This window comes from Epinephelus moara, chromosome 20 (genome assembly GCF_006386435.1).
Source record: "Epinephelus moara isolate mb chromosome 20, YSFRI_EMoa_1.0, whole genome shotgun sequence".
In the NCBI taxonomy this organism is placed as follows: Eukaryota; Metazoa; Chordata; class Actinopteri; order Perciformes; family Serranidae; genus Epinephelus; species Epinephelus moara.
The window spans coordinates 22,349,716-22,375,037 of NC_065525.1; the positions used below are offsets into that span (position 1 = coordinate 22,349,716).

Here is a 25,322-nt window from a genome sequence, read left to right on the forward strand (position 1 = left end):
AACACACACAGACGCACTAACACACATACTCACACAAACGTCGTCCCTCCTTTACAAACATGCCCACGCTCATATGGCTGCAGCTGCACCATAACCTATATTGATGACATGTAACAGGTCATCTGGCATATTGACGGCTGTTTGGTTTGATTCCATGTGAGGGTTGTTGCATGTAACAGAGCTGCCGTCAGTGCCACTGGATATGGATCTTTATGTTTGTGTGTTTCTGCTAAGTGCGTGTTAATGTTCTTCCCTTTAAAATGGATAAAAACACGGGCAAATCATCACCTCTGCTCTGAGCTGCATCTTGCCGTTGCCATAGCAACAATGTCCGTCAGGGTAGGAGCACAGAGAAGCGGTGAGACCATTAAAAAACCTGAAATAAATAAATAAATAAATAAAACTGGGTGCATTCCTGCGCCTGTTGCCTTTCTCATTCGCAGCGGTTGGATCTAACTACGAGGTGAGAAGACACCAGCGGTTCAGGTGACTGTGGACAAGCCTCAGCGCCTGGACAGCATGACACCACGAGAGGTGCTATCTCTGCCTCTCTCCTCCTTTCTCTCTCAATTATTTTTAGCCTGGCTTCTCTGTATTGACCCAGATAAGACAAAAAAAGAATTGAATTAACCGAATTAACCACAACGGACACTACCGTCGAGGATCCCTGATTAGATTCATGCACAGTGTGACGTATCTTGACCCTGTTGTGTACCACATAACTTTACACTATTGTACTGTCACTGTCACACACTGATGACCTCCATGTTTGAACTCACAAATGGACCAAACTACATTCAGTCATGGAAAAGGATCAGTTTCTCTTTTCCATAAAGTCTGATGATGATTTGATCTTTAAAGGCACAGTTCACCCCACAAACAAAAATATGTATTCCTGTTACCTGCAGTGCCATTTATCAATCTAGATCATTTTGGTATGAATTGCGAAGTGTTGGAAATATTGGCTGTAGACATGTCTGCCTTCTTTTGGATATAATAGAACTAGATGGCACTTGTCATGCTCAAAGCACCGAAAAAAACTCAAATCCAGTTACTCAAGATAGTCAACAGATCTTGTTGTGAGCAGTGTCATGTGGGAACTATTTAATTTCTACCCAACTACAGCCTCCAACCGTATCGTCATGCAGAAGGAAGCATGCATCTCCTGCAGGCTCACCTAGCAACACTGAGCTAACGAGAGTTCAGCTGAGGAGGACGCCATTAATGTTTACATCGCCCACTGTTATAAGCATGAGCCTCTTGTCCATCAGTAGATGCATGCTTATTTTACATGGTGATACAGTTGGCAGGCGTAGTTCAGTGGAAAGAAAGTAGTTCCTACCAGGTCATGATTTCTGTAAAGAGACGTACATTATATTCAGGAGAATGCAGACATCCCTACGATCAATATCCCCAACACCCCGCAACTCACCACAAAAATCTAGACTGACAAAAAAGGGAAAGGTAGAATATGTATTTTTGATTTGAGGGTGAACTGTACCTTTAAAGTGTGTGTGTTAACATAGCCTACATTTGAATCCCCACAGCAGCTGGTCAATAGTCTTCTGATTGATTGGTGCTGACAAGCTGAAAACGCATGGCGACTCTTACACCGTCACATAACCACTGCAGCAATGAAAGAGCAGATAGACTGGAACCTGCTGTCGCATAACAGACATTGATCGCAGGCCAGCCTGGACGACACAGACGTCTCAGCATGATAACGTGTGGACAAGATCAATAACACCCAGCCTGCAGGTGGGCTGGCCACTGTGACCCTCTACAGTGTGTGTGCTAATGCAGCAAAGATAGTTTCAAAATCAGAATGTCACACTGCCCAGAAAAATCACACAATACTATTTTATAAACCAGAGTTTGAAACACAGCACTTGCCATTTTGATTTTAATCAGACTGGACGACCACAAACATGAACGTATGCTATGAACAAAATACCTGTTTCGGGGCCTAAAAGGTGAAATGTGGTGCAATATTCACAAACATTGACATGATTAACATCTAATTAAAATGAGCCCACATGATCAGGATTTAAAGTCATGTATTTCATTAGGCATATTTAAACAGGAGATTTCCCATAGGAGAACATTCCTTGGTCCACTTCACACCAGACAATTTACCACTTCACACACGGAACATCGCCATCAGACCATGTGATTGTATAACAGCACACACCAGGACACAAAACACTCACAGATGAGTAAACACCACACACACACGCACAGGCAAAGACACACTATATAAACTCTTAACTCTCCCACACACTTATTAATGATGTAAAAATTGCATAAGTGCTGCAGAGGTCTCTGTAAGGAGGCAGGGGAAGAGCTCAAATCTCATTATTCAGCTGACCTCTGACCTTGGAGCAGTGGTGGACCCAAGGTAGTCTCCTAAATATAGCCTTATGTAATAAACCTCCAGCACATTTACCCATCACAATTCCCAGAATACTTTTTTTTAAATTATTTTTTGTTAATTAATGCTTCATTTAAACCATTTTCTACTTTGGTTACTTTATCTTTTTTTGTGTCTGAGTGAATATATATAGCTACTTTAGTTTGTCTCTCTGCATTTACACAGAGAGAACAGTGGCAGTTCGTCTTGGCATTGAAAATAAAATTTGGCATTGAAAAAGAAAACTGTTCCACTGAAAAATACAATACAGGCATTAAGAATTATTGTATTTTACTTTGATATTTTTCGCAGTGTGATGTGTGTTTCAATGACGCTCTTCTGAGATTTCCTTCATGTAACTCTTGAGGAATGGGGGTCAGAAAGAGCCTCTTCTTCTCTTCTTAGTACGTGGTTTATATGTAACTCACACTTTCCTTGCCCCCTCCCCTGAAACTCCACCCCTCCACGCCAAAACAGTGACAGGAAGTAAAAAATGTCAAATGTCAAACCACCTCAGAATACAAAAAAAAAAAAGTAAAATAATTTTAATACCTTTATTCTATTTTTTTAGTGGAACATTTTCAGTGTCAGTGTTTCTTTCTTTCAATGCCAAATTTTATTTTTGATCCAAAAATTTACCATCACTCTTCTAGATCCATACATGTATGGGTAAGGTGACGTCTTTAGGCAGAACTGTGTCAGAAATACTGTTTTAGGATGAACCAAGGTTGAAAATGAGCTTTTTTCTCTTCACCAGGCTGGATGAGTATGTGTCTGGCGAGCCACACTGACATACAGCGCCATATATCACCATCACGCATTACCGCTGACAGTGAATGTTAACCTGTCAGCGAATCCCGCATGCACACACACCAAACATACACCTCGTCCCTGCCCCCAACCCTTCCCAGCCGCTATTAAACCTGCACATAGCCATACATAAAGGAGAGAATGGGTGGATGGGATATAGGGGGTGATAACCATTACAGTCACAGGACAATACTGCACAGTGTGGTGCACACTGCAATATACTGCACATTGCCCTTAAACCTATCCCCGCCCTCTCTGGGTCCCCATCCCCCTTCTCTACACTCCCCTCTCCTCATCCTCACTCCTGTCCCCGTGGCCCCAGCTGGACCCCAAAATGACCCCCTTGTGAGTTTTTTTTCCCCCATCACGTGGATGTGAACTGACACACCTTGGTCAGAGTGTGTTGATTTACTGCCCTAATGTCTTGTGGTTCTAGTTTACTTGCACCTTTTCGATTTCTATATTCTGGTACATGCAGCTAATAGCAAACGTGACAGCAGCATTTGCTCTGAGCGAATATACGCAAGCCACATCACGGACAAATGTGAAAATGGTGTGTAATTTTCTCTGGCTGTTTGTGTTTCTACTGAGAGCTGCAATTACACTGCAAAAAAGCAGACGTCCAATGGGCTGAGGTAATTAGCCGCTGCTAAACAGACTGTAACTTCACGGGGGGAAACAAAGGAATTAATTGCAATGATTATCAATTAAACTACATCATGGCACTAAGAGGAGCTCGCGAGGTTCTCTTCTTTCTTTTAGAGGCGCTCCAACTCCACACTTCAACCCGATGTCTTTTGGTCTTTTAATCTGTTGTCCCATCTGCCATTGTGGCCGTTCCAACGCTCCGCTGTTGACTTAGCCAGACACCATTTGTTTAGTTAGTTTATTTAGTTTTGATATTTGACACTGAATTAATATTTCAATAGTGGAGTTTCATTAAGGGAATATCTGCCGTGTGTTTACTTTAAAACAAGACTGAATCACAACCTGGTCCAGCGACCCAGGTGACTAAATTAAACAAAGGCAGGTTGGCAGCCCCGTGGCAGAGCATAACAGAGAGAAAGAGACACGAGGAGAGGAAGAAAAAGAAAAAGAGTGAAGTCATATTCATCGTTATTCACCGTGTGTGCCCAGGTGTCTGGCTGGGAACAGAGAGACCCATAAGTCAATGTGCAACCCTGTCACAGCATTACAGCTAAATCAATGCCACTAGAGAGCAAACCGCTGCCGACTCTCACACGCCGTGTTGGGACTTCTTCTCTATGCAGACCAATAGCATCGACTCAGGAGGGAGTTGGACAGACAAGATGTGTGCCTGTTAACAATCATTGTCAATTCTGTGGGTGGTGCGATGGAAAATGAGATAGACTGGACCCTTACACGTTTGGGCAAAAAAGTGTCCACGTTTCATTTTCCTGCAATAGGAAAATAATTTATGGTTTGTTAAGTTTTTTAGTCCGCGCCATCAACACAGTCTTAAAGTACCATTTTCTATTTTAGCATCCAGATTAAGTAATTTACAGAGACAAAAGAGCAATCTGCTAAATTAATATTGGCAGATCTATGTGGTATGTATCTGTAGGATTAAAGTAGTAAGCCAAGAAGAGTGTTAATTACCGTCTAAAATCAATTAACCACATTATCATCATTAAATATTTAAAATCCTCAATACTGGTGGAGACATGAGGTAAGCTGCTGTACAGTAGATGGGTTAATCCAGGAATTACTCCAGCCGTGATAGGCCCTGATATCTAAAAAAAAAAAAAATCTCACACACATGCTGAACATCTAAAGACCTGAGAGGGCTTTGTCCCTGCTCCAGGAGCTTTCAACGAGATTTTAACGCAATTGGTTACTGCTGTTTGGTGTCGGACTCATGGCCAAGGCTGAGATTTACTATGATATATTAGAGTGTGAAACTACTTTAGCCCGTTCCCAGAGCCAAGGGTCCTGGCTATGTTTGAGAGAGCTGGGCTGATTGTTGCCAGAGGGAATTTGTCTGACATCCAATCTAGAGTTCATTAAACAGCAATCCCAGGAAACATGCTGTACATGCACATTGATACGCCCATGCACACACATACACACACACACAAGGAGGAAATGTCCTCCACCAATATGCACAGAGATGTACATTTGCTATGTGTGGCTGCCCTCATCGGCCTGCAGTGTTGGAGGTAGTTAAAGGCAGAGAGGGAAAGCCCCTCTCCTCTCACACCTCACCACAGCTCAGAGAGAGAGGGGCATCTTATCTCACTACTGCAGAGAGACAGAGAATTAGAGAGGGAGAAAGATGGATGGTAGAGGGTAATGTGAGCAGGGTTTTGCAAGAGAAGGACACAAGGGATTGGGAGAGAGAGTGGGCAAGAGAGAATAGCACCGACAGAGAAAGAGAAAGAGAGAGAAAGAATATTTAATCAATCTCATTTCCATAACTTCCATCCGCCAAAGCAGCTGCCTTTGTGGTCCCACTGATTAAAAATGTGTTGTTTTAGCCAGATTCAACAAAAACATCACCATCAGACTTAACATTTCTCCCACAAGAGCACATCTCACAGCAGCTAGGGAGCTCGTGCAGGATGCGACCGCCCCTACAGTGCAGCATCAACATGAAAACACTTCCTAAACCACCACATATGTGTACATTGATGTATTTCCCCTCCATTTAGATGCACATTTGTGTTCGAAGGAGTAGTGAATTGGTTTTATTCATCGTGAGCCACGGTAGAAGCGTGCCCGATGCTATGAAGTCACTCCAGACTGGTCTCCTAGCAACTGTTGTCAGGGGCAACCAGCATTCTCTGCAGACAGCACAGCAAGCCTCGCAGAGAGAGAGAGAAAGAGAGACACATAGAGAGTGACAGCATGGTTGAGCACTGACCGTGGCTAAATTACCATTTGCTGTGTCCTTACGGCATCAACAGCCGCACAATCTTCGCATCCCTTATCCAAAATTCATCATCGACCATCATGTGTCATTACTCACATAATGGTTCGGAGGAGCTGATTGCACACAGAGCGCTGGCTTTGCATGTTTAGCATACTGATTTTGTTTGCAGGCACAGGCACCGACAGAAACATGACCTATTTTTATATCTCTGACACATGCTGTATACTCACACACATGCCCAAAGCATGGCCAGACGCTCACTGCTGCATGTACCAGTCCTGACATTAACGCCCACCCACATTCACACACTGCCCTCTGCTGCTGAACCTCAAACAAAGCACGCAGGTACTCCCTAAATTCAAATAAAATACGACAAGGTGTATGACACTTTAAACTCACATTACAGTGGATCAGGAATCAATTAGCATATTGTTTGCCAAAATCTGAACTTTGCTAAATCTCCAGTTGTCATGAATAATGTAAAAACGCGCGCCAAGCAGATGCAATAACAGGACGGATAATGGAAAAACAGAGTTCAATCTGCTATCTGCATAATGATAAGATCTGGATTCCCATCACTTGCTGGAATATTAATACAGAAAAACACATTTTTATTTATCGCATTCATCTCTTTGTTGTCTTGTATTTTTGATCTCACTATAATTGAATTCTTGTCCAAGAATCTGTGGTGCTAACATGCAGCCATTAACATGTCATTCAGATACCGATGATAACTCTTGCAGGGAAATTACTCTTGTGTTTCAGGATTTGATAAAGAAGCTGAAGAAATTCAAAACTGAGAGTAAACACTATTAACTGTCTTTCTTTCTCTCTGATATTCAAACAGCAGAGCATGGAGAGGAATGCAAATCATCTTTGCTACAAATACTGCTTCAACAGATGTCACTATTGTGATATCTACAGGGATATCTTTAAGCCTGTGTAGATGCATACTAATCCAACATTAGAAGTAGTTTAAAGTATTACCTTGAGATACTCTGAATGGCTCTTAATACTTGTTATAATCAAAAGAGTTTTATATATTTCCATTTGAATAACACTGGAAAGATAGCAGGTTTTCACTTTACAATTATTGGGAACAAGAGAATTCACAATAATGATATTATCTAGATAGCTATAGAAAATTGGTAAAAACAAAATGCTGTCAGTCAAATTCATCTTTACGTTGTTTTCACTGTGTGTTTTGTCTCTTTTTGGGCAAATGAATTACACTCAAATTGCAAGATCAGGGAGGTGGAGAAAGAATCTGTGACAAGAGCCATACAAAAATGTACAAAAAGAGCAATTGCACTCAGTGGATAGTGAAAAAGCATCCAGATGGAGACAAAGTGAGAACAAAAAGAAACAGGAAATATTTAACAGGTGCTGGACTATTTACATCCATTATTTAGGCTACATTATTATGGTATTTGTAATATTAACATGATATCAATATTTCATCTTTAAATAGCACTGTTACCATTAATACTGGTAGATCTCAACACCCCTAATTTGTAGGGATGCACGATATATATTGAGACGATAAATTATTGGCCGATAATGGGACATTTTTATAGTTATGCATTATTCCTGATAATTAAAATCATAGCCGATAAATAGCACCGATAATACAAAGCCAGACTGCTTCCATTGACTTAACAAGGGCAGCATCTACACACCTGGCATAGTGGGTGGCGATACATGAACCTTTAAACACAAAGAGAGGAAGAAGAACAGCAACTGTAGCATGCTGTGTAGGGGGCAAAACATGCTGCGGTGTGGACGTCTTTCACAGTTCCAGAGGAAGACAACAGGATTGCACTGAAGGTCTGATCTTCGACCACCCGACAGATGTTTGACACTGCGCTGAAGGACCATGTCCAGAGCGTTAGCACGAGCTAATTAGCAGCAGCAGCTTCCATCCAACACAAACTTTTAAAAGGCTATACTCTGTTGTTAAACTTATTAACTATCACTAGCCATGTCATGCTACAGTTGGTGATTATTTGTATCGTCACCTCTCTGGCTCATTTGTGTGAGAGACAGCCACTTGTTTGTCTGAGTTGAGTGTTAATGTGTGAGGGGAATCTTTGTGAACTTTGTGAACTTTCACATCCTCATATTGATTATGTTCATCTGTAGTGTAAGGTTATATGGGGGCAGGGGCGTTTAGGGTAGGCAATTTGACAATAGCTCAGAAACTCTCCCTCTTTTTCACAGCCTAATGTCGGCAGGTACAGAAGAGTCAAAACTGTTTGGTTTGATTTAGCTACGGAATATTAAATCAGCCTTTCTTACCCTCAAGTGTACATAAACTTCAGGTTATACACTTCTTTTTAAACACAAAAATGTGAAATGATCGACTATCGTATCAGTTATCGGTTATTATTATCAGTTGAAAAAAATCCATATTGGTGCATCCCTACTAATTTGAATGCAACAGCCTAAATTAATATATGAGATGGAAACCCTATATGTGTGTGATTATACACACTAAACGTCTCACCACAAAAAGACATCTACAGATTTTAATGATTCAACAGCAGAAACACTGGGACCTTTACTGGAACATTATCTGTCTGCACTTAATCGTCTCCTCTTTTGGAATGGATTATCCCTTTGAATAATGAATCTAGAGGACACAGTCATACATCAGAGCGGGAGATGAGGAGGAGATGAAAGCATACATGACATAAAGGATTGGGGAACAGAGATAAATATGAGTGTGCCCTTTGCCCTTGTGCTCAGTCCATATAATGTTTCATGATCTCTCTTGGGCAGACAGAGACAATGAGAGCACGTTTCACCAGCAGCAGTAGCCTAGAGGCTGCAGGAGCAGACTTTAAATGTTTAAAGCTTTCAGCTCTGGACTGGCCTGATAAAGGCCCCATAAGCAGCTGCTGAGATGACCTTATGTGCAAGGAACTCCTGATGGCTCAAGTGAAGCTGCACAGTGGTCAGCACCAGAGGACTGTGGGCGAACTGGGCAGCTTCTCCTGGAATCAGTGCCTTAAAAAAGCATGCATGTTCAGTTCTTCCTCTATGGATAAATGATTCACATAGTTTGGTGGGCTTTTGCCTCTACAGTTACTCTATTTTATCTTATTTGAATAATTTTGACACAAGATCTGGTAAAAATTAGTGCATATGCTTAGATGAGATGTGGCTTTGAAGAAATGCTTATATGGGCTGCTGGCTGTGTGTGTCTGCAGGGTAATATATTATGCATTACAGAGGGGATTAGTGTGGCTAAGGTCATGTAATGCTTAAAATCAGCAGCTCTGATATCAGTCATCAATCAGTCGTATCAGCCTGTCGGCCTAGTAGCAACACCCAGCTGTGTTAAGTAGGACAAAATACAGACTTCATTTAATGGTAACAATCGTGAACTGCTTTTAGCCTGTGTGTGTGTGTGTGTGTGTGTGTGTGTGTGTATGTGTGTGTGTCTACAAATGAGAACAGACTCATGGGGAGATGCCATTTACAGTAACACGCTGTGCAGAAGCATCCACTGTTGACCTTCCTGCACCCTGACCTGCTCATAACTGCAGGGGTTGCACGTTTTAACTACGCAACTGTGCTCAGATTACCTGTGGAAATGCCATTCAAAGGACAGAGGGGAATACACGGACACACTACATCTCCTGCAACCCCCAGGGATCCAATAAACCTTGCAAAATTCATGAAGCATCATTAAAAGCAGATTTTAGTCTTTCTAATGGAGAACTTCACTTGGATCTGATTCAAAGGCCTTCATCTCCCTCTAGAGGCAGACAAGAGGAGCTACAATAAACACTTCACTGCATGTGTCCCGCTCTTTCATCATCTTCCTTCCGTCATTGCTCCATGGTGAATCATCTGTAAAATGTGCGTGGTGGTAAAATCCCCCCACTACATTTCTAAATCCTGTCACAGCTCTGCTATCATGTTTCAAAGTAGAAGCACTTCCATATTACAAACCACTATTCCTCTTTATATACAGCCACCTACCACTCATGCACATTCCAGTTATCATAAACACACACAGGTAATGTCACCAGATATCATTGTTATTCCTACTTTGTACATATAAATATGTGTATATGTATGCATTTCTTGTTTCTTTTACCCTGCTGTATGTATGTTTCTTTCTTTTATTTCTTTATTTTTATCTATCCAGAACACAGAAACATAGGAAAAAAATACAGAATAAAAATGTACAGCTCTAAAACAAGCAATGTAAAACACAAAGTAAAACTACTTCAAAGAAAAGCCAAAAAGTCATGTCATGTGTCATGTATCCGAGAAGTCAACCATAAAAATGCAAAAAAGGGCAACTATACATTATTACAAAGACCTGCTAAGATACACTGTGACACTGGTGTCATACTTTAAGTACCTTCAGGGTATTTATGTATTAATTAATTGAATAGCTTTTGTACTGAGCATTAAAGGGGGCATTAAAAATCTTTTCAAAAATGCTCTGCAGTGAGGCAGGTGTTTCTAGGGCAACCAAGGTCACACTTTTGTCTCTAGAAGTGAAAAACCAAAGAGAGAAGTCGTAGATGGGCCAAATTTCAGTGCTGTTTCAGGTATCTACCTCAGTGGCTAATATGATCTGTATAAGCTCAATCACAATGTAAAAAAATGAAAAAAAGTCACTATTTATTATGAGACCATTAATTAGGCAGAAACAGATGTAACAATAGTAGCAGTCTGTTTCTTAATATTCAGCTCCACATTACTCAAACTACTGAATGTGGAAAGTCAGAAACCATGTCGCTTCCTGCTGTAACAGGATGTTGGTACTTGCAGGCCCCCTTCTCTGGTTTCACTGTTATGCACATGCTTTATTTCAGCAAAGCAAAATGGAAACAGTAGGTCACTCAGCCCTAATTTGTGTGTACTTAATGTGCATTGTATTTTGGAAATTTTAGCTTGTCTGCCTTTGCCAATTAAGATTTTAACAAGCAATTGTTAGCACTTCTCAGCTAATCCTGATGGACAGTGGAAATCTGGTGCAAAAGACTGTGAAGTGACAGGGTGGTTAAGGGATTAAAACAAAGTCCATCTCTCACCTTCTCATTTTGATCAATAAAAAGGAGAAGTTTATGTTTGTTAAGTGAAGCTTAAGCTATTCACAGGTCATATCTGTTCCCTCTGGCTGTCTTTCCTGTAAGTGCTACTAACAAGACAGCTCTTCATTATGACAAGGACCTGTTCTTTGTTAACTCACTCCATATGGAGTACAATCGGCCCCACTGGGACCTGTGTCAACCAGAGTGTGAGACGTCAGAAGCGTGCGCACTGTAGTGCACACACAAAATTACACACACCCTTATACACACGCATACATTGACGGCGAGAGAAATACACACAAAGGGAGAGAAAGTGAACTTGCAAGCAAATAGAGATTGGTCTTTCTACTCAGACATCTGCTCGGTCCCAGAGACAGATGGCGAGCCAATCAGACCGCCTGGTGCCTCTGCTACTCTCCGCCTCCCATGCCACCCTGCCGCCCCTCCCCTAAACTTGCATCCTGGCACATGTGACAGGTGGCACCTTGCAAATGTGACACCATTGCCCTGGAAAATAATTTATGTATTCATTACATTAAAACTGGCATGCAGCATAAGCAGAAGACAAGAAATGTGAATCTAACCTTATCTATTTTACCTTCTTTCTTACTACAAAAGTAACCTAATGGTACCTAAAAAAATACCTAATAATAAATGTGTTCACAGACGTTTCACGTAGATCAAAGCAAGAGATGACATCCACAACCAGACACAAAAAGCAGTAGACAGACTACACTATCTGACCTCATTCTCTGCTGGTAAATGCAGTTTACCTATACCATACCCAGAGGCTTGCCTCAGATTCTGCTATGATTGATTAAACTGGAATGTACTGAGCTTATCGTGTTTTGATGCTGCAACACCGAGCAGAAAACACTCATTTATCTACCCTGAAAGGTTTATTTCCACAGCAGCTTGACCTTCTAAAGGGGACAGCCGTCAGATAAATGTCATCTGTGGGCTTTGCTGCGGGCAATATCTTGCCAGCCCACTGAAATAAGATGAGATTCTCCTAAAGTCGGTGCAAGAATCTCATCTAAACATATCTGTCTGTTTGCTCAAGAAGCACTGATTGACTGCACCGTGCAGCATAGTAGGTCATGTGTGAGTATACGGGTAGTGTGTAAATATAGGAGTGTGTGGGCGAGAAGGAAAGAGAGATGGGGCTCCTTCTTGTGCTGCTGTTCAATCAATGAAATGGCCAGTATTGTACAGTGAATGCAAATACACATCTCAGCCCACGTTTATGCACAAACTCATACACCGCATCGCCATCGACCCGAGAACTGCATAATTAGCGAGCCTTGTTTCATCTAAGCAATTTCAGCACATGTCAATGCACCTGCAGAGGTAGCCAGAGCAGAGATGGAGAGCTCTAATAAACATCAGGATGAAGGCAGAGACAGAGCACAGGGAATCAATGGCAGACTTTGATGAGCATCTGCCAGGGTACACACGCTGGGTCACGTCCTGCTCGTTAATGGCTGTTTCATTAACCCCTTCCTCACATCACCTATGCAAGATAAGCTCAGTTGATAACCTCGCTTCCAGCTGGCCGGCCATTAAACGCACAAGGAACGCTGTCACACTCCACTGAGAGCCTGCCGCATACATTAACATGCAGGAGGGGATGCACTGCGCACACACACACACACACACACACACACACACAGTGCAAACACTTCACAGATTCACACCTGAGACCTTCCCCTGGCTACACACACACACAAATGACCACAACTGAGCGAGCAGATACTCTAGTGAAGTCAATTAGAATTGAGGCTCCTCCACCTCTGCAGCTCATCAATAGTCCTTAAACAGGCTGCAGGGTAAACAGCACAGAAGATTTAATGGTATACTGTGGTCACACACACACACACACACACACACACATTCATCAACCCTTATACATTTATGCATGTGGTGAGGAGTGAGAACCTTCTCTCATTTGCGCTTCCTCTCGGTTACTCTTTTTCTCTCATTTACATGTTTCTCTTCCTCCTACTCTAGAAAAGGTAAAATTCTTAGCAACTTAATAAATCCAAAACAAACAAAAATATTGTTTAACATCTGTAACGAACAAAAGTTACAACCAAATCCAGCCTGAAGCAGAATTTCTTGATGATACCCCTTTGATTGTAGACAGGTCAATCAATACTGTGATCATGGGCAGCTTTCAAAGCTGTTCACAGGAGAATCAATATCAAACCTGAGCTCTGTTCATGACTTTGTGGACTCAGCAAATGGTTTTACATTCAACCTTGACGCAACTAAATATCTAATAACATTTTGACAGCAGCATAAACTTGCAGTAATCATTTTTTTTATAGTGCCATTAAATCAAAAGGAGGTGGTCATTCATAATGAGAAACTCAATTTGGCTTTTTAAGTTCGTTGTCTTAAAATAATGGTCGGCACATAGAGTTATTGAATGACTCAGTGTCAACTCTGTTGTTGAATCCTGGTGTTTTTGACAGACAAGCTGAAATACAACTACCTTACCTGTCCAGCATCAAGCAGCACCTGCTAGCCAACATTAGCTGCTAGCTAACGATAGCTGTTAGCCAAAGTTAGCCAAAGTTCGCAAGTTGGGAAAGTCGAGCAGTTAGCAAAGACAAATGTTTTCCCCAGGACTTGGAAGAGACCAAACCAGAGTTAAAAGTAAAATAAATATCACACTTACATTTTTCAGGTGGCCAGAACCGGCACTCCCGTGGCTGTGTGATGATAGTGATGCTCCATTTCTGTTGTAGGTTAGCTAACACGTTAGCCATAACAACTTTAGTAATGTTAGCTAACAGCTGGGCAGTAAGCATGTCCGTTATGTAATCGATTAACCTTGAAGATAAAACGCTGGTGCTTAATTAAGGCCTGCTGCAGTTTTTGTGTTAGAGACAAACACGTCGTTTTAAGTGTCTTAAACCACAGATAAAGCCTAACTTCCTTGCATACTACGGCCTAAGTAAAATTCAGCAACTTCCACTTCTCCACTTGCTCTTCTCATATTTCTGTCACCTGCAGTGTTGGGGACTAACTACTTACATGTAATTAAATTAGGGAAAAAATAAATGTAAGTGTAGGCAAATATGTCACCATTACTACGAAGAAAATGCAGGCTAATTAAATTCAGTTATTATAATTATTCAAATTCATTCAATCTGCTGCTTTGCACCTTTTCACCATGTAGGCATGCCTTCTTTTGCTAAGTCTATTTCTGGACATTATTCAGCTTTATTGTCCAGTTTAAAACAATTGTTAGAAAAGTAATCAAATGTACTGATTTACTTTTAAGACGTAAAATAGTTGCATTAACTGTTAACGTCACATGTTTAACAGGGAAACTAGTAATCTGTTACCTATTAGGCTACATTTCAAAAGTAACCTTCCCAACCACCTGATACACCTTTTTTCCACAAATGTTGGCCCTTTTTCAACCTAGTATTAATATGCATCTTCTGTGATCCGACCCCAAATGGACAGCACAAATACAAGTGTAAACGATCACAAAGACGCATTGTGATTCTATCACTCAAACCACTTGCCGAGGTGATCTGGGACGCATTTGAAACTATCTTTTATAGTGTAAACAGAAATGCCTGAGGATGTGGTGACTGTTTTGGTTACAGCTAACTAACGCTCTATAACTCCCCCATTTTATGTCAAGTTGGCAAAAAGCGTTGTGTGACTATCCATCATTTTTGCCCAACACATTCTCACTCCAACCTCATCACATATCGACGTTTGGTCACAGACTTTCCACGTCCACAAACGACGTGCAAGATACCCTGGGAGCATTGGTTGTTGAAGTTCTAGGATGCCGTGTCAACTTCTGCCTGTTACATGCATTGTCTGTTTTGCATACAATGCCTCTCAAAATAAGCGCAATACCTTGGTACAAAACAACAAATTGAAGTTTTTTTCCTTCAATGACAAACCAAAAACAAAAGGGTTTGTCTTTATAATCTTACGGGAAGCGAACAACGGCTTCTCGGACCCTACTCGGACTTCCACTGCTTTAACTTTAGTCCCACCGCGTTCCCCCAACTGCCGCCGGGCACCATTAAACCATAAGGGTAAACAGCTGCATATCATGCCAACATGAAAGGACAGCTTTTTTCATCTGTGTCTGACAAGTCACTGACCAAGTGCCGGTTTTCAACTGGAGTAAGACCAGGTTGTTTTGTCCTATGGAAGGAGATGTGTTGAATTCTGCTGACAGCAATATCTCCAGCTGTACAGACACAACCACTAATGTGACTAACATCCATGCTACAGAGAAGCTAGCAAAAGTGTGGATGTAATAACTGTGTGTTGGGCAGTAACGTAATCTATACACAAGTGGTCAGCTGGAGACACATGATGGAGTTGATAGAAGGTGTGAATGGCGATGTGTCTCAGCTGTCCAATTGTAATCAAATCACCTAAAACACACATTAATACCAGGTCTATGCAGGGTCTTTGACTAGTAGGAAAAGCACAGGTGAAATCCATGACACTAATGAAGGCTCAGTTCCATTCAGTGTCCCAGTAAGCTACTCCAGTGAGCTAGCATTCACAACACCAGGACCTCCCCTGAGTGGAATTCAGCCATCATTAATGTTAATAAATACACCTGTGCTTTTCCCACAGTGACACAAAATGTCTGCTGTGAAAAAGGTGTATTGTGTCATCGAAAAGTGATTTACAGGTCAGTGATATGCACTCACATAGGTACATTGCACTAAACAATGAAAACAAAACAAAAACGACAACAGAAATATCAAACATCAATGTGATAAATTGGTCCTAAAGAGGTAGGCCAGAGAGTTTTTAGAGACAGTAGCAGTTTCACTTTCAATCAGGTGTATTAAACAAGCATAGCATGATGTGGTGTGCAAAGGGCATTTCTTTTCCTGTTGTAAAGTAAAAGTGTTTCTTTCCCCCTGCAGCAACTCCAGAGCTTTAGTTTGCTGACATCAGCAGAACCGGCTCCCAACATCACTCAAGCATGACTGTTCTGCAGTCAGACTGCAGCTTTAGGAAAATGATTAACTGGAAAATTATTCACATTTTATTTATACTATACTCTATAAAATAAGAAAAAGGGAAGTTGAGAGAAAGGAGAAGCACGAGACTTCTCTAGTAGGACAAGAACATAAAGTCGCATATCATGAGACAATTAATTATTGATAATAAAAAAAGAGCAATAATGAAATGCCATCTGTGCCTGAGCTTCTCGTTCATACTAATCACCCATAAGAGGAAGAGGTCTATGCAGGGTGTAAAGTGGCTCAGCTGAATAACCTCAAGATTACTTTCGGTTCTGCTAGTAATATAAAGGCGTGTGTTTCTGTGTGTATTCATGTTTGTTTTTGCGCACCTAGGAGGGGATTTTAGGTTGATTTAAAAGTGAAACATTGACTCATAGCATTTGACGGCATGCCTAAAAGATTACATCTGAATTACTGTACTCAATGTGCACGCTCCGACCAGATGCAACAAAAGTACCTAAATGTCCACGGTTACATACAGATACACACATACACAAAATGTTATCAGCTTCTCCTCCTCTGCCATTGTTACTGGGCAGTAATCAATTATCTCAGTATGATGTCATTCTGCTAACCCTCCCCCATACTGTTCAGCCCTCCTCCATGTGTACACTGGCTGCTCTATCGTAGGGTGCATCAGATCAGGAGTGGAAACTACAATGATGTTCTTATATTGGGAAGAAATAATCCTCAAACACTTATTATAACTCATGTTTCATTGTGCCAAGTTTTTAGGGCTACGCACTTATTTTGACGCAAGCTAATGCACATTGCAATTAAGTCACATGTATACACACACACACAGTCAGTAGCCACATCATGTCACAGAGCAGTGATTTGATTACAGCTGAATGAATCCTCTGGCTGGATCACACTGAGTCATCTGGTCTCCATCCTCAGTGACAGGATAATTGAATGAGGGACAGTAATGAAGAGACATGGACGCCAACATGAAGGGCAGTGTAAGGTCTTTGTTTTTGGGTTGCCTCTCTTTTGAAATGGCTCCTCGCTGGATGCTTGCCCAAGTATAAGTAACAGCCTGCATTATCAGGTTATCAACATGACTTTACAACGGGCAAAGTTCAAGCCACGCACTTGTGGTAATAATTGCTTTGGCAGGCGTGTGATGATGTCATCTATGACGCACAGGAGTATTTCTCATGCAGGGAAGATACAGAACGTGTCCACTGCTGTATCGCTGAGGAACAGTGAAGCTGAGAGCTGCTGTTGCCTCACTCTATGCAGAGCAGAACCCTCCAGCAATATGAAGATAATCCACTTAGCTTCTGTGTGTGTCAAGATACCAACTTGCCCTGCTTTCCTTCAGCTGTATTCGCTGGGCCCAGTGTAACAGATAGCAAAATGCATATTGATCAACTGCCCCTGCGTATGGAAGAAGACAGCCGCTCCGACAGAACAAGAGATCCACAAAAATAAAACAAGATGAGCCAGAGCTGAACACTGAGATAAACTGTGTTCCCATTTTTCTGACAGGCTCATCTCCGTCTCTCATTATGATTCCATGTGACACTTTATCAGTGTGTGTTCAATTTATGGTAAATCCGGGATTTGCTGCATCAAAAACACTCTGACTGGAGCCTTTGAGGTGTTGTTGGGTTTTAGTCTGTATTCATTGCTGTTATTTACCTCCTATGCTCATCAAAATGTGCAGGTTTAAGGCACCTCTTTGGCATTTTATTTTGTACATCAGGGCACCCCCCCCTAAGGTATATCCATCTTGGAGATGGCTGCTCTTCTCCGAGCCCCAAAGAGCGGAGCTAATCGGCTCAGTGCTGAGCACGGTGGCAAAGACTATAGCTGCTCCAGTTCCCATTAAACACACAAAAGGAATCCTACAATCAAGAGCGAACACGTTAGAATGAACCCCAAAATGAAAGACTTGTATGTAATCACACAGGTCCAGGATCAGAGCAGTCACCAGTCTTCTGCGGTAGTCACACATTCCACTGTAGGTGAGGGCTAAAGCTTGGAGACATGCAAAATCCCTGTGATAGAGATCTCAGCGGTAACGCTATAACACATCCCATTGAGGTCAAGCGATACCATCTAGTTTGTGATCTGTGCCAATATCAGATGACAGCATGTCTCGGTGCATCTTAGCTGGAGACAGACTCGTTATTGATCTCTTCATCCTTTGCTAAAACAGAAACCCATCAGAGCGGGCAGACAGAGAGAAAGATGCTATGCTCATTTAGATACGACTGGCATGAAATCCCTCCTGGTGCCTATGAAATATGCCCATATTTAATGAATCTGTTCAGATGAAGTGCTTTTAAAAAAGGAGTATCATTCCCCTTAGATTCATTAATCAATTTCTCCTCCCAGTAATAGTATTTATTGATCTAAACCATTCATAACAATATTAAGATCCTAGCGATTTTTCTCATACAATAGTCTCCCCTTCTTGGCCCTGTCTCTGACAGACAGACATAAGAACACTGTTTTATTGCAGAGCTAGTTTATGTCTGGGCCAATCACAATAGTTCCAGACCAAAAAAACCCAGAAGAGAACTAAAACACATTTTACTGCATTTATTTATTTATTTATTAGTATCAGCCATAACGGGTGCATGGTAAAAACAAAAACAATTTGTCCTCTTTGTGATAACTGAATGAGGTCACTTCCTGCTCAGACTTGGTGAGCGCTGTCCATCTATGGAAATTATTTTTGTGAATGTTTGATGTGGGTGATGCGAGTTGTTTATTGTGCTGTCAGTGTGAATTATGCTCATTAAAGCAGCTCCTGTAATTACTGCAGGAGATAATCACTTATTCACCTAAAATATTAATACACACAGAGGCAGGAAGCATGATCAATATTAATCTTGGCTCATTGACAAACACATACACACACACACACACACACGTGCTGCATAAACTCCCATTAATAATTGAGATAGGTTCAAGCTCTGAACTTGTCAGCGTGAATACAAATGCTGTGGATTTTGTGAACAAACCACTGAGCTCTGAAATTACTTATCCAATGTCAATCTTTTTCAGCTTGTGTTTAAAGGGAAATTCAACACAGACCAGATTTAAGTGGTGGTATTCCTTGGCTTTTTTGAGCTCGACAGCCGCAAACAAACCTCTGCCAAAGAAAACACCAAAAGAGCCAGTGACGTCCATACTGAAGTGTCTCACTCAACGCCAAGTGGTGAAGAGCGGCTCTGAATGATGAGAAAATCGAAGATGCGTGGCTATTATCATAAATGGAAAAGGTGATGGTAAAAAGTTGTGACAGTAAGCTAGTTTTGCTGTGCGAGCTGGGGTGACAGACGCAAAATCTGGCATGACAGCATGAGCTGTCAGCTATGACAGTAAGAGCACTTGTAAGGGAACGCCCTCTATGCTAATGCTAACATATGCAGAGTAAAATGGATTTAAGGGACACTAACTGTCTGCCAGCACATGAACCCATTCTTGTCTCCATGCCAAACAAGGTCAGAATAATCCCTTAAGGATAAGTCTATTTTAAAGGGGACAATGGTTAAGGTGATAATATGTGTCCTAGTGTGCCACTTTCTGTGGGAATAAAAGCCCACTTTCACTTTTGCCTCCTTTTCTCAATCTCTCCTTCTCCTCCTCTTCCTGCCCTCATCACTCACACTTCCTTTTTCTCCTCTCTCCCTTTGCCCTGTCCATCATACACTCTTCTCCCACCCTGCTCCTTTTACCACTGCGTCTCCCCTGAGTGGGGTGCATGGCCTATCGCCATAGTAACAGACAGCCATGACAGGTGGAGATAGCAGGTAGTGCGGCGATGCATGACTCCCCCTGGGACTGCAGAATGCCAACACTATAGAATGAGAATGAGCAGAACATGCTCTCTCATACAAAGTCACCCTGCATACAGTGTGTACCTTCAGTCCATTGAAGCTTATTAGAAGAGGGGGTCCGTGCCTTATCTGTATTCTACACATGCAGCAAAGCCACACTGCCATTGTTTCACTGTGCGGCCGGACAGAGGGGAGAGAGGAGTTCAGTGGATTTACGCATGCTGTGTGCTTCTATTTCATCGCTCTCTATGGCCAGATCTGAACCAGGCCAAGCCAAACCAATCTGTTTCATGTCAGTGAGGGACTGGATTCTGCACTAACAAGATCCTACAAATCATCTACAATGTAGACTGTAGACAACTGTTTTCTCCATCCACCCTCACACAGAGCACACCCCTTTAGCAACTTATTCACGCACTACACACACATGCAATTTTTACATCCATATAATAAGATACATCAAATGACTTCTGTCACCGACATGTACAGACACCATGTTCGGCACCGCATCCCAATGCCTGCAGTAGTCTGTGAGGGATTTCTCCCACACTTCACCACTGCAGCAGTTGAACACGTGGAGGAGTTAGACAAAAGCTAGAGTTTTCCCGAGTTGGATGCAAAAGACAGCTGTTTCTTTAGTACAGAGAGCAGCTTTGGAGTCTCACTAGGAAGTTATCGAAGCATTTCAGGCTTGTAGATGGTAGTAAAGGGGAGGAGCAAACAAGCAACATCCTTTTTAATGAGATGACAGCAGCTCACCTCCTGCTTAAGTGGCTGCATGAGCGTTTGCCATGAGGAGAGAGTGATGGAGAACCACAGCAGAGAAAGAAAGAAACAAAGACAGACAGTAGACAGCGCCGGCAATACTATAAACCTGCAAGACTCACCATGAGCAAACACACGGCTGATTCAGGCATGAGTTGGACAGCCATGATGGGATCCTCTTATGGATTCTTGTGAAAAGGAAACACCGGCAATTTCCTAGAGGGACTCTCTTCGTTATCCTCTTCCTCGCTCCTTTTATTCGAAGTCTTCACCCAGGAAGCAAGCTCACCTCTGTCCAGATCAAGTCCTTTGACTGACCCTCCCACTCTGTGTCCTTACCCACCTCCCTCTGTCTCTCAGTCAGTGCTGCAGACAGCCTCTGGTCTCTAATTGTAATGCCACAGTCCCTGGAGAGCCTGTGACTCCCCAGTCTCTGCGACTGTTCAGACTGAGCGGAAAAGCAGTCCTCCTTCCAGTTCTTTGATCTGGGAGCAGATCCACCCACCCCCCCACTCCTCCTTTCACTTTTAAAACACTCCCCGCAGATCCCACACCCACCTCCCCCAAACCCCAGTGACTCGGGCGCCTCTTGCTAAATGCTCCCCTCCCTCTGTTGCTGCCTTCTGCCTCCCTTTTTCAGTATACTCTCCTCACAACACAAAGCACATCCAGGCATGCACGTGGGTTTTTGGTCTTTTCTCTTTCTCCTGAGGCTGTCCTGTCGCTGCTCCACGGGATGTAACCTGCATCAGTGATGCTCCCCAGTCTAAAGCACTCCTCCACTGTGGTGGGAAAGACAGACGCTCACCTCTCCCCTCCACTCAGAGATCCAGCGTAGAGAGATCCCCTTTAGGCTGATCCCCTGCCTCATATATCATCAGTATGAGACAAGGGCAGAGAGTGAAGCAAATAAAGGAGAGTATAATAGATAGTTTCAAAAGAAGAGAGGATGAGGTAAAAGGCAACCAGGAGGAGAGAGATGTAGTGGAGAGAGCAGCCACTGGTGAGAGAGGTCCGTACTGTGCTGAGCGTAAATGAGGGTGGGTGGAGAAGAGGGAGGGGAGAGAGCGATGGAAATGCAGAGAGCAGACCGCGCCTATTGATGCCGGCTGAAACAGCAAGGTAGCATGGGATGTGGGTAAATACACCTCAGCTCACTTAATGAACATGCATGTGTGATTGTGCACATATGACTTATGTTCATTGTAGGTGTCATGTACACAGACACCTGTGCTCCAGACTGTGATTTCTTTTTTCTTTTTTTTTTTAACAGTTTGGCATTAATAATTTAGACTGAAAATAGTCTCAGTGTGGCTTTTGTCTTGTGTGTGTGCATGAGAGAGCCTGCCTGATAGACAGATAAAGAGAAGTAATAAGAGAGGGATAGGCGAGAGAAGGTCAGAAAGCATGTAATCATATGAATAATGAATGCTGTGGCTGGAAAGAAGGCTCAAGACTCAATCAAGTTGCGCCGGCACAGCTTTAAATATTGAGAAATTGTAATTATAGTCATTGTGAGCACATGTACATGTTTCTGTGGGTGAGTGAACAGTTAGGTACATAATTCCAGCATTCAATTAAAAAAAATTAATCTAATAATTGAAGATTTGAATCTTTAATAATAGTGTAATCTTTTTTTTTTTTTTTCAAAAGAACCTGCAGCTTAGAAGGACAGGTCACCCCCAAGTCAAAAATACATATTTTCCCACTTACCTGTACTGGTATTCATCAATCTTTTGGTTTTGGTTTGAGCTGTGTAGTGTTGGAGATGTCGGCGGTAGAGATGTCTGCCTTTTCTCCAATATAAGGGACCTAAATCAGCATGTGGAGTTCAAGTTCCAAAATATGCATTTAAAAAAACTCAACAGCAATGTCTCTTTCCAGAAATAACAATCCGGTTACTCAAGATAATCCACAGACCTTGTTGAGAGCAGTTTCATGTAGGAACTATTTTCTTTCTACCAAACTACACCTGTCAACTCTATTACCATGCAGAAGGAAGTGTACATTTACTGCCAGCTAGCTAATGTTACAGCTTAGCCAAGATTTTGCCAAGTGGTTGTTGTCCTGAGAACAACATTTTGTATGCAGCTGCCTCAGTCAATCAAAATTGTGATGTCATCAAATTGCGCCCTGCTGCCAGTGCCCTGCAAAATATGTACACAACTGCTGTTTAGGCAGAGGTGCAAATTACAAGATGAGACAAAAACTTAAAGGGGCAAAAAGCGAAATTGTTTCACTGTTAGGTTCGCTGTTGTGCACTGCCTGTAGAGCAAAACAAAGTGTGTCATGAGCCACTCCCCCCCCCCCCCCCCCCCCCCACACACACACAAACTCGCCTCGTCTGTGTTGGCGAGTACCGCAGCCTCTCCACGGACTATCACATCCAGACGGTCCCGGTGTTTCTTCCGCAGGCTCCGCTTCACTCAGCTGCCCGATATACCCGCTGCTTCTTCCCACATTAACCTGAATAACAAACCAGGGCTTGGTGCTCCGGTTGGATCCATACGGAGAGGCTAACTGGCTGTGTTAGTAGCTGAGTGAAGTGGAGCCTGAGGAGGAAGCACCGGTTAGCCCCGGCCTTCACTGTAGGCAGATTCACTCACCACAGGAGCGAGGAAATAAAACCTAAACAGCCAACTTAGTTTAGCAGTTAGCAATGTCTTTCACTCACTCTCGGTCTCTGCTGTGTTTAGCTATTTCCCTGCTTTCCTGTTAGCATTAGCACTTACTCGGCTGCCACGCTAACGCTCCAACTGAGCCGGGAGCCGGGCTCACGCTTCTCCGCCAGGCTCAGTGAGTCGGAGCTCTCGGCGGAGGTGTTAGCAGTAGTCGGCTGCTATGCTAACGTTCTGGGAGCCTGCTTCTCGGCTCCGGCGAGCTCTAGCGTGGGGACGTTAGCTTTACCACTAGTCGGCTGCTATGCTAACGTTCCGGGAGCCTGCTTCTCGGCTCCGGCGAGCTCTGGCATGGGGACGTTAGGTTCACATGAAGTACATGAGCACGCAGCCGGACCGGCTTGTAAACAATGGGCTGGAGATCAACACAGAGAGAGGGTGTGTGAGGTCATGCTATACTCCAGATGAAATTACACCTCTAGTTCTTCACATAGCAATTTTTTAATTTCTTCAATCTAGAAATGATGAATTTCGCTTATTGCCCCTTTAAAGTTTTGCTTTAGTTTACACTAGTCCGCTACTACAGACATTAAAATATGTATTTGCTTTTTTGATTAACTGTTAGTATTTTGTCACCATGGAAATAAGCTCACATTAGCTTGCAAAGGTGAGCTAACAGTTAGCCAACTAGGGCGCTAGCTGCTTAGTATTAACTCCTTGATCATAACAGAATACAGTATGTTAACTTTAATTCCTGCTCATTTTAGAAAAGCCACTACAAGAAAATATGTTCTTTATTTGGGTTGTTAAAGGGACAATGAGTCATACATGTTTGTTTCTGGCTGTCAGAGTTAGTGGGCTAGCTGTAGCGCGCTAGCATTAGCATGCTAACCTTTGCGTGCTAGCATTAGCGCGCTAGCCTGCCAATTGTGGCCTTGATTTTTTTCCCAAGATGGTGCTCAGTGACAAAAATGTATTGTATAAAGATATGAGGCTTATTGGTAACCAATGTAAAGTGCATGATAAACTAAGAACGATCTTTTTTGTGGTGGCTTTTATAAATGAGCAGTGGGCAAAGTTATTAACTTAAATGATCAAGCAGTTGATAAGTAGAAAGCATAAACTACCTAGCTAACATGCTAGCTAGTTTAAAAGTTGCTTACCTCCACTTAACTGCAAATGTAATAATTTTCATATTTAAAAGGCACTAGCAAAATACTGAGGGATACTCTAGGCTATTTTGGGGCAGTATTGCAAGCAGCAGATATGTTAACACTCATTTTTGTACCATGTGTCATACCATGTTGCCCTAAAAAGTAACCCAACCTCATGGATGCTCTCAAGTCAAAATTATTTTATTTTGTATTACATGGTGCTGTCTTCAGCTCACCTTTGCAAGCTAATGTGAGCTTGTTTCCATGGTGGCAAAATCCTAACAGTTAATCTAAAACGCAAATACATATCTTAATGTCTGTAGCAGCAGACTAAAGTAAAACCTTAAGTTTTGGTCTTAGGTCTCATCTTGTAATTTGCATCTCTTTGCATAGCTGATTTGTATATATTTTGCAAGGCACTGGCAGCAGACTCACTTTGATGACACCAGAAACGTTTATTGGCTGAGGCAGTTGTTGTACCAGAGCTATCATACAAAATGTTGTTCTCAGGACAACAACCCTTTGACAAAATCAGGACGTGTTTAATGTTTACATCATCACAAGCATGAGCCTCTCGTCCATGAGTAAATGCACACTTCCTTTTGCACAGTGATACAGTTGGGGGATGTAGCTTGGTATGAGAATGCCAAATCTTGTGTTAGAGCTGGTTATGATTTATCTGAACAATTTGTATGTAATGTAGGAGTGCGTCAGGGGGATAATTTATCACCACTATTGTTTGCACTATATTTAAATGACTTTGAAAAATATGTGAGTCAATGGTACAA

General features: G+C 42.2%; 1 protein-coding gene across 2 annotated transcripts in view; it reads right to left on the minus strand.

Annotated features, from left to right (window-relative positions):
- The window catches only part of frmd4a (FERM domain containing 4A), a 125,223-nt gene extending 104,089 nt beyond the window's left edge, over positions 1–21,134 (minus strand). The window contains exon 1 of one of the 2 annotated variants that reach the window (XM_050073234.1): positions 20,885–21,134. In XM_050073234.1, the coding sequence (XP_049929191.1) occupies positions 20,885–20,929 (45 nt within the window). In that variant the 5' untranslated portion in view covers positions 20,930–21,134. Of the gene's footprint in view, positions 1–13,853; positions 13,891–20,884 lie in introns of those variants that run through there. The other variant, XM_050073237.1, reaches the window with a different exon arrangement.
- Between the last annotated feature and the right edge of the window lie 4,188 nt (positions 21,135–25,322).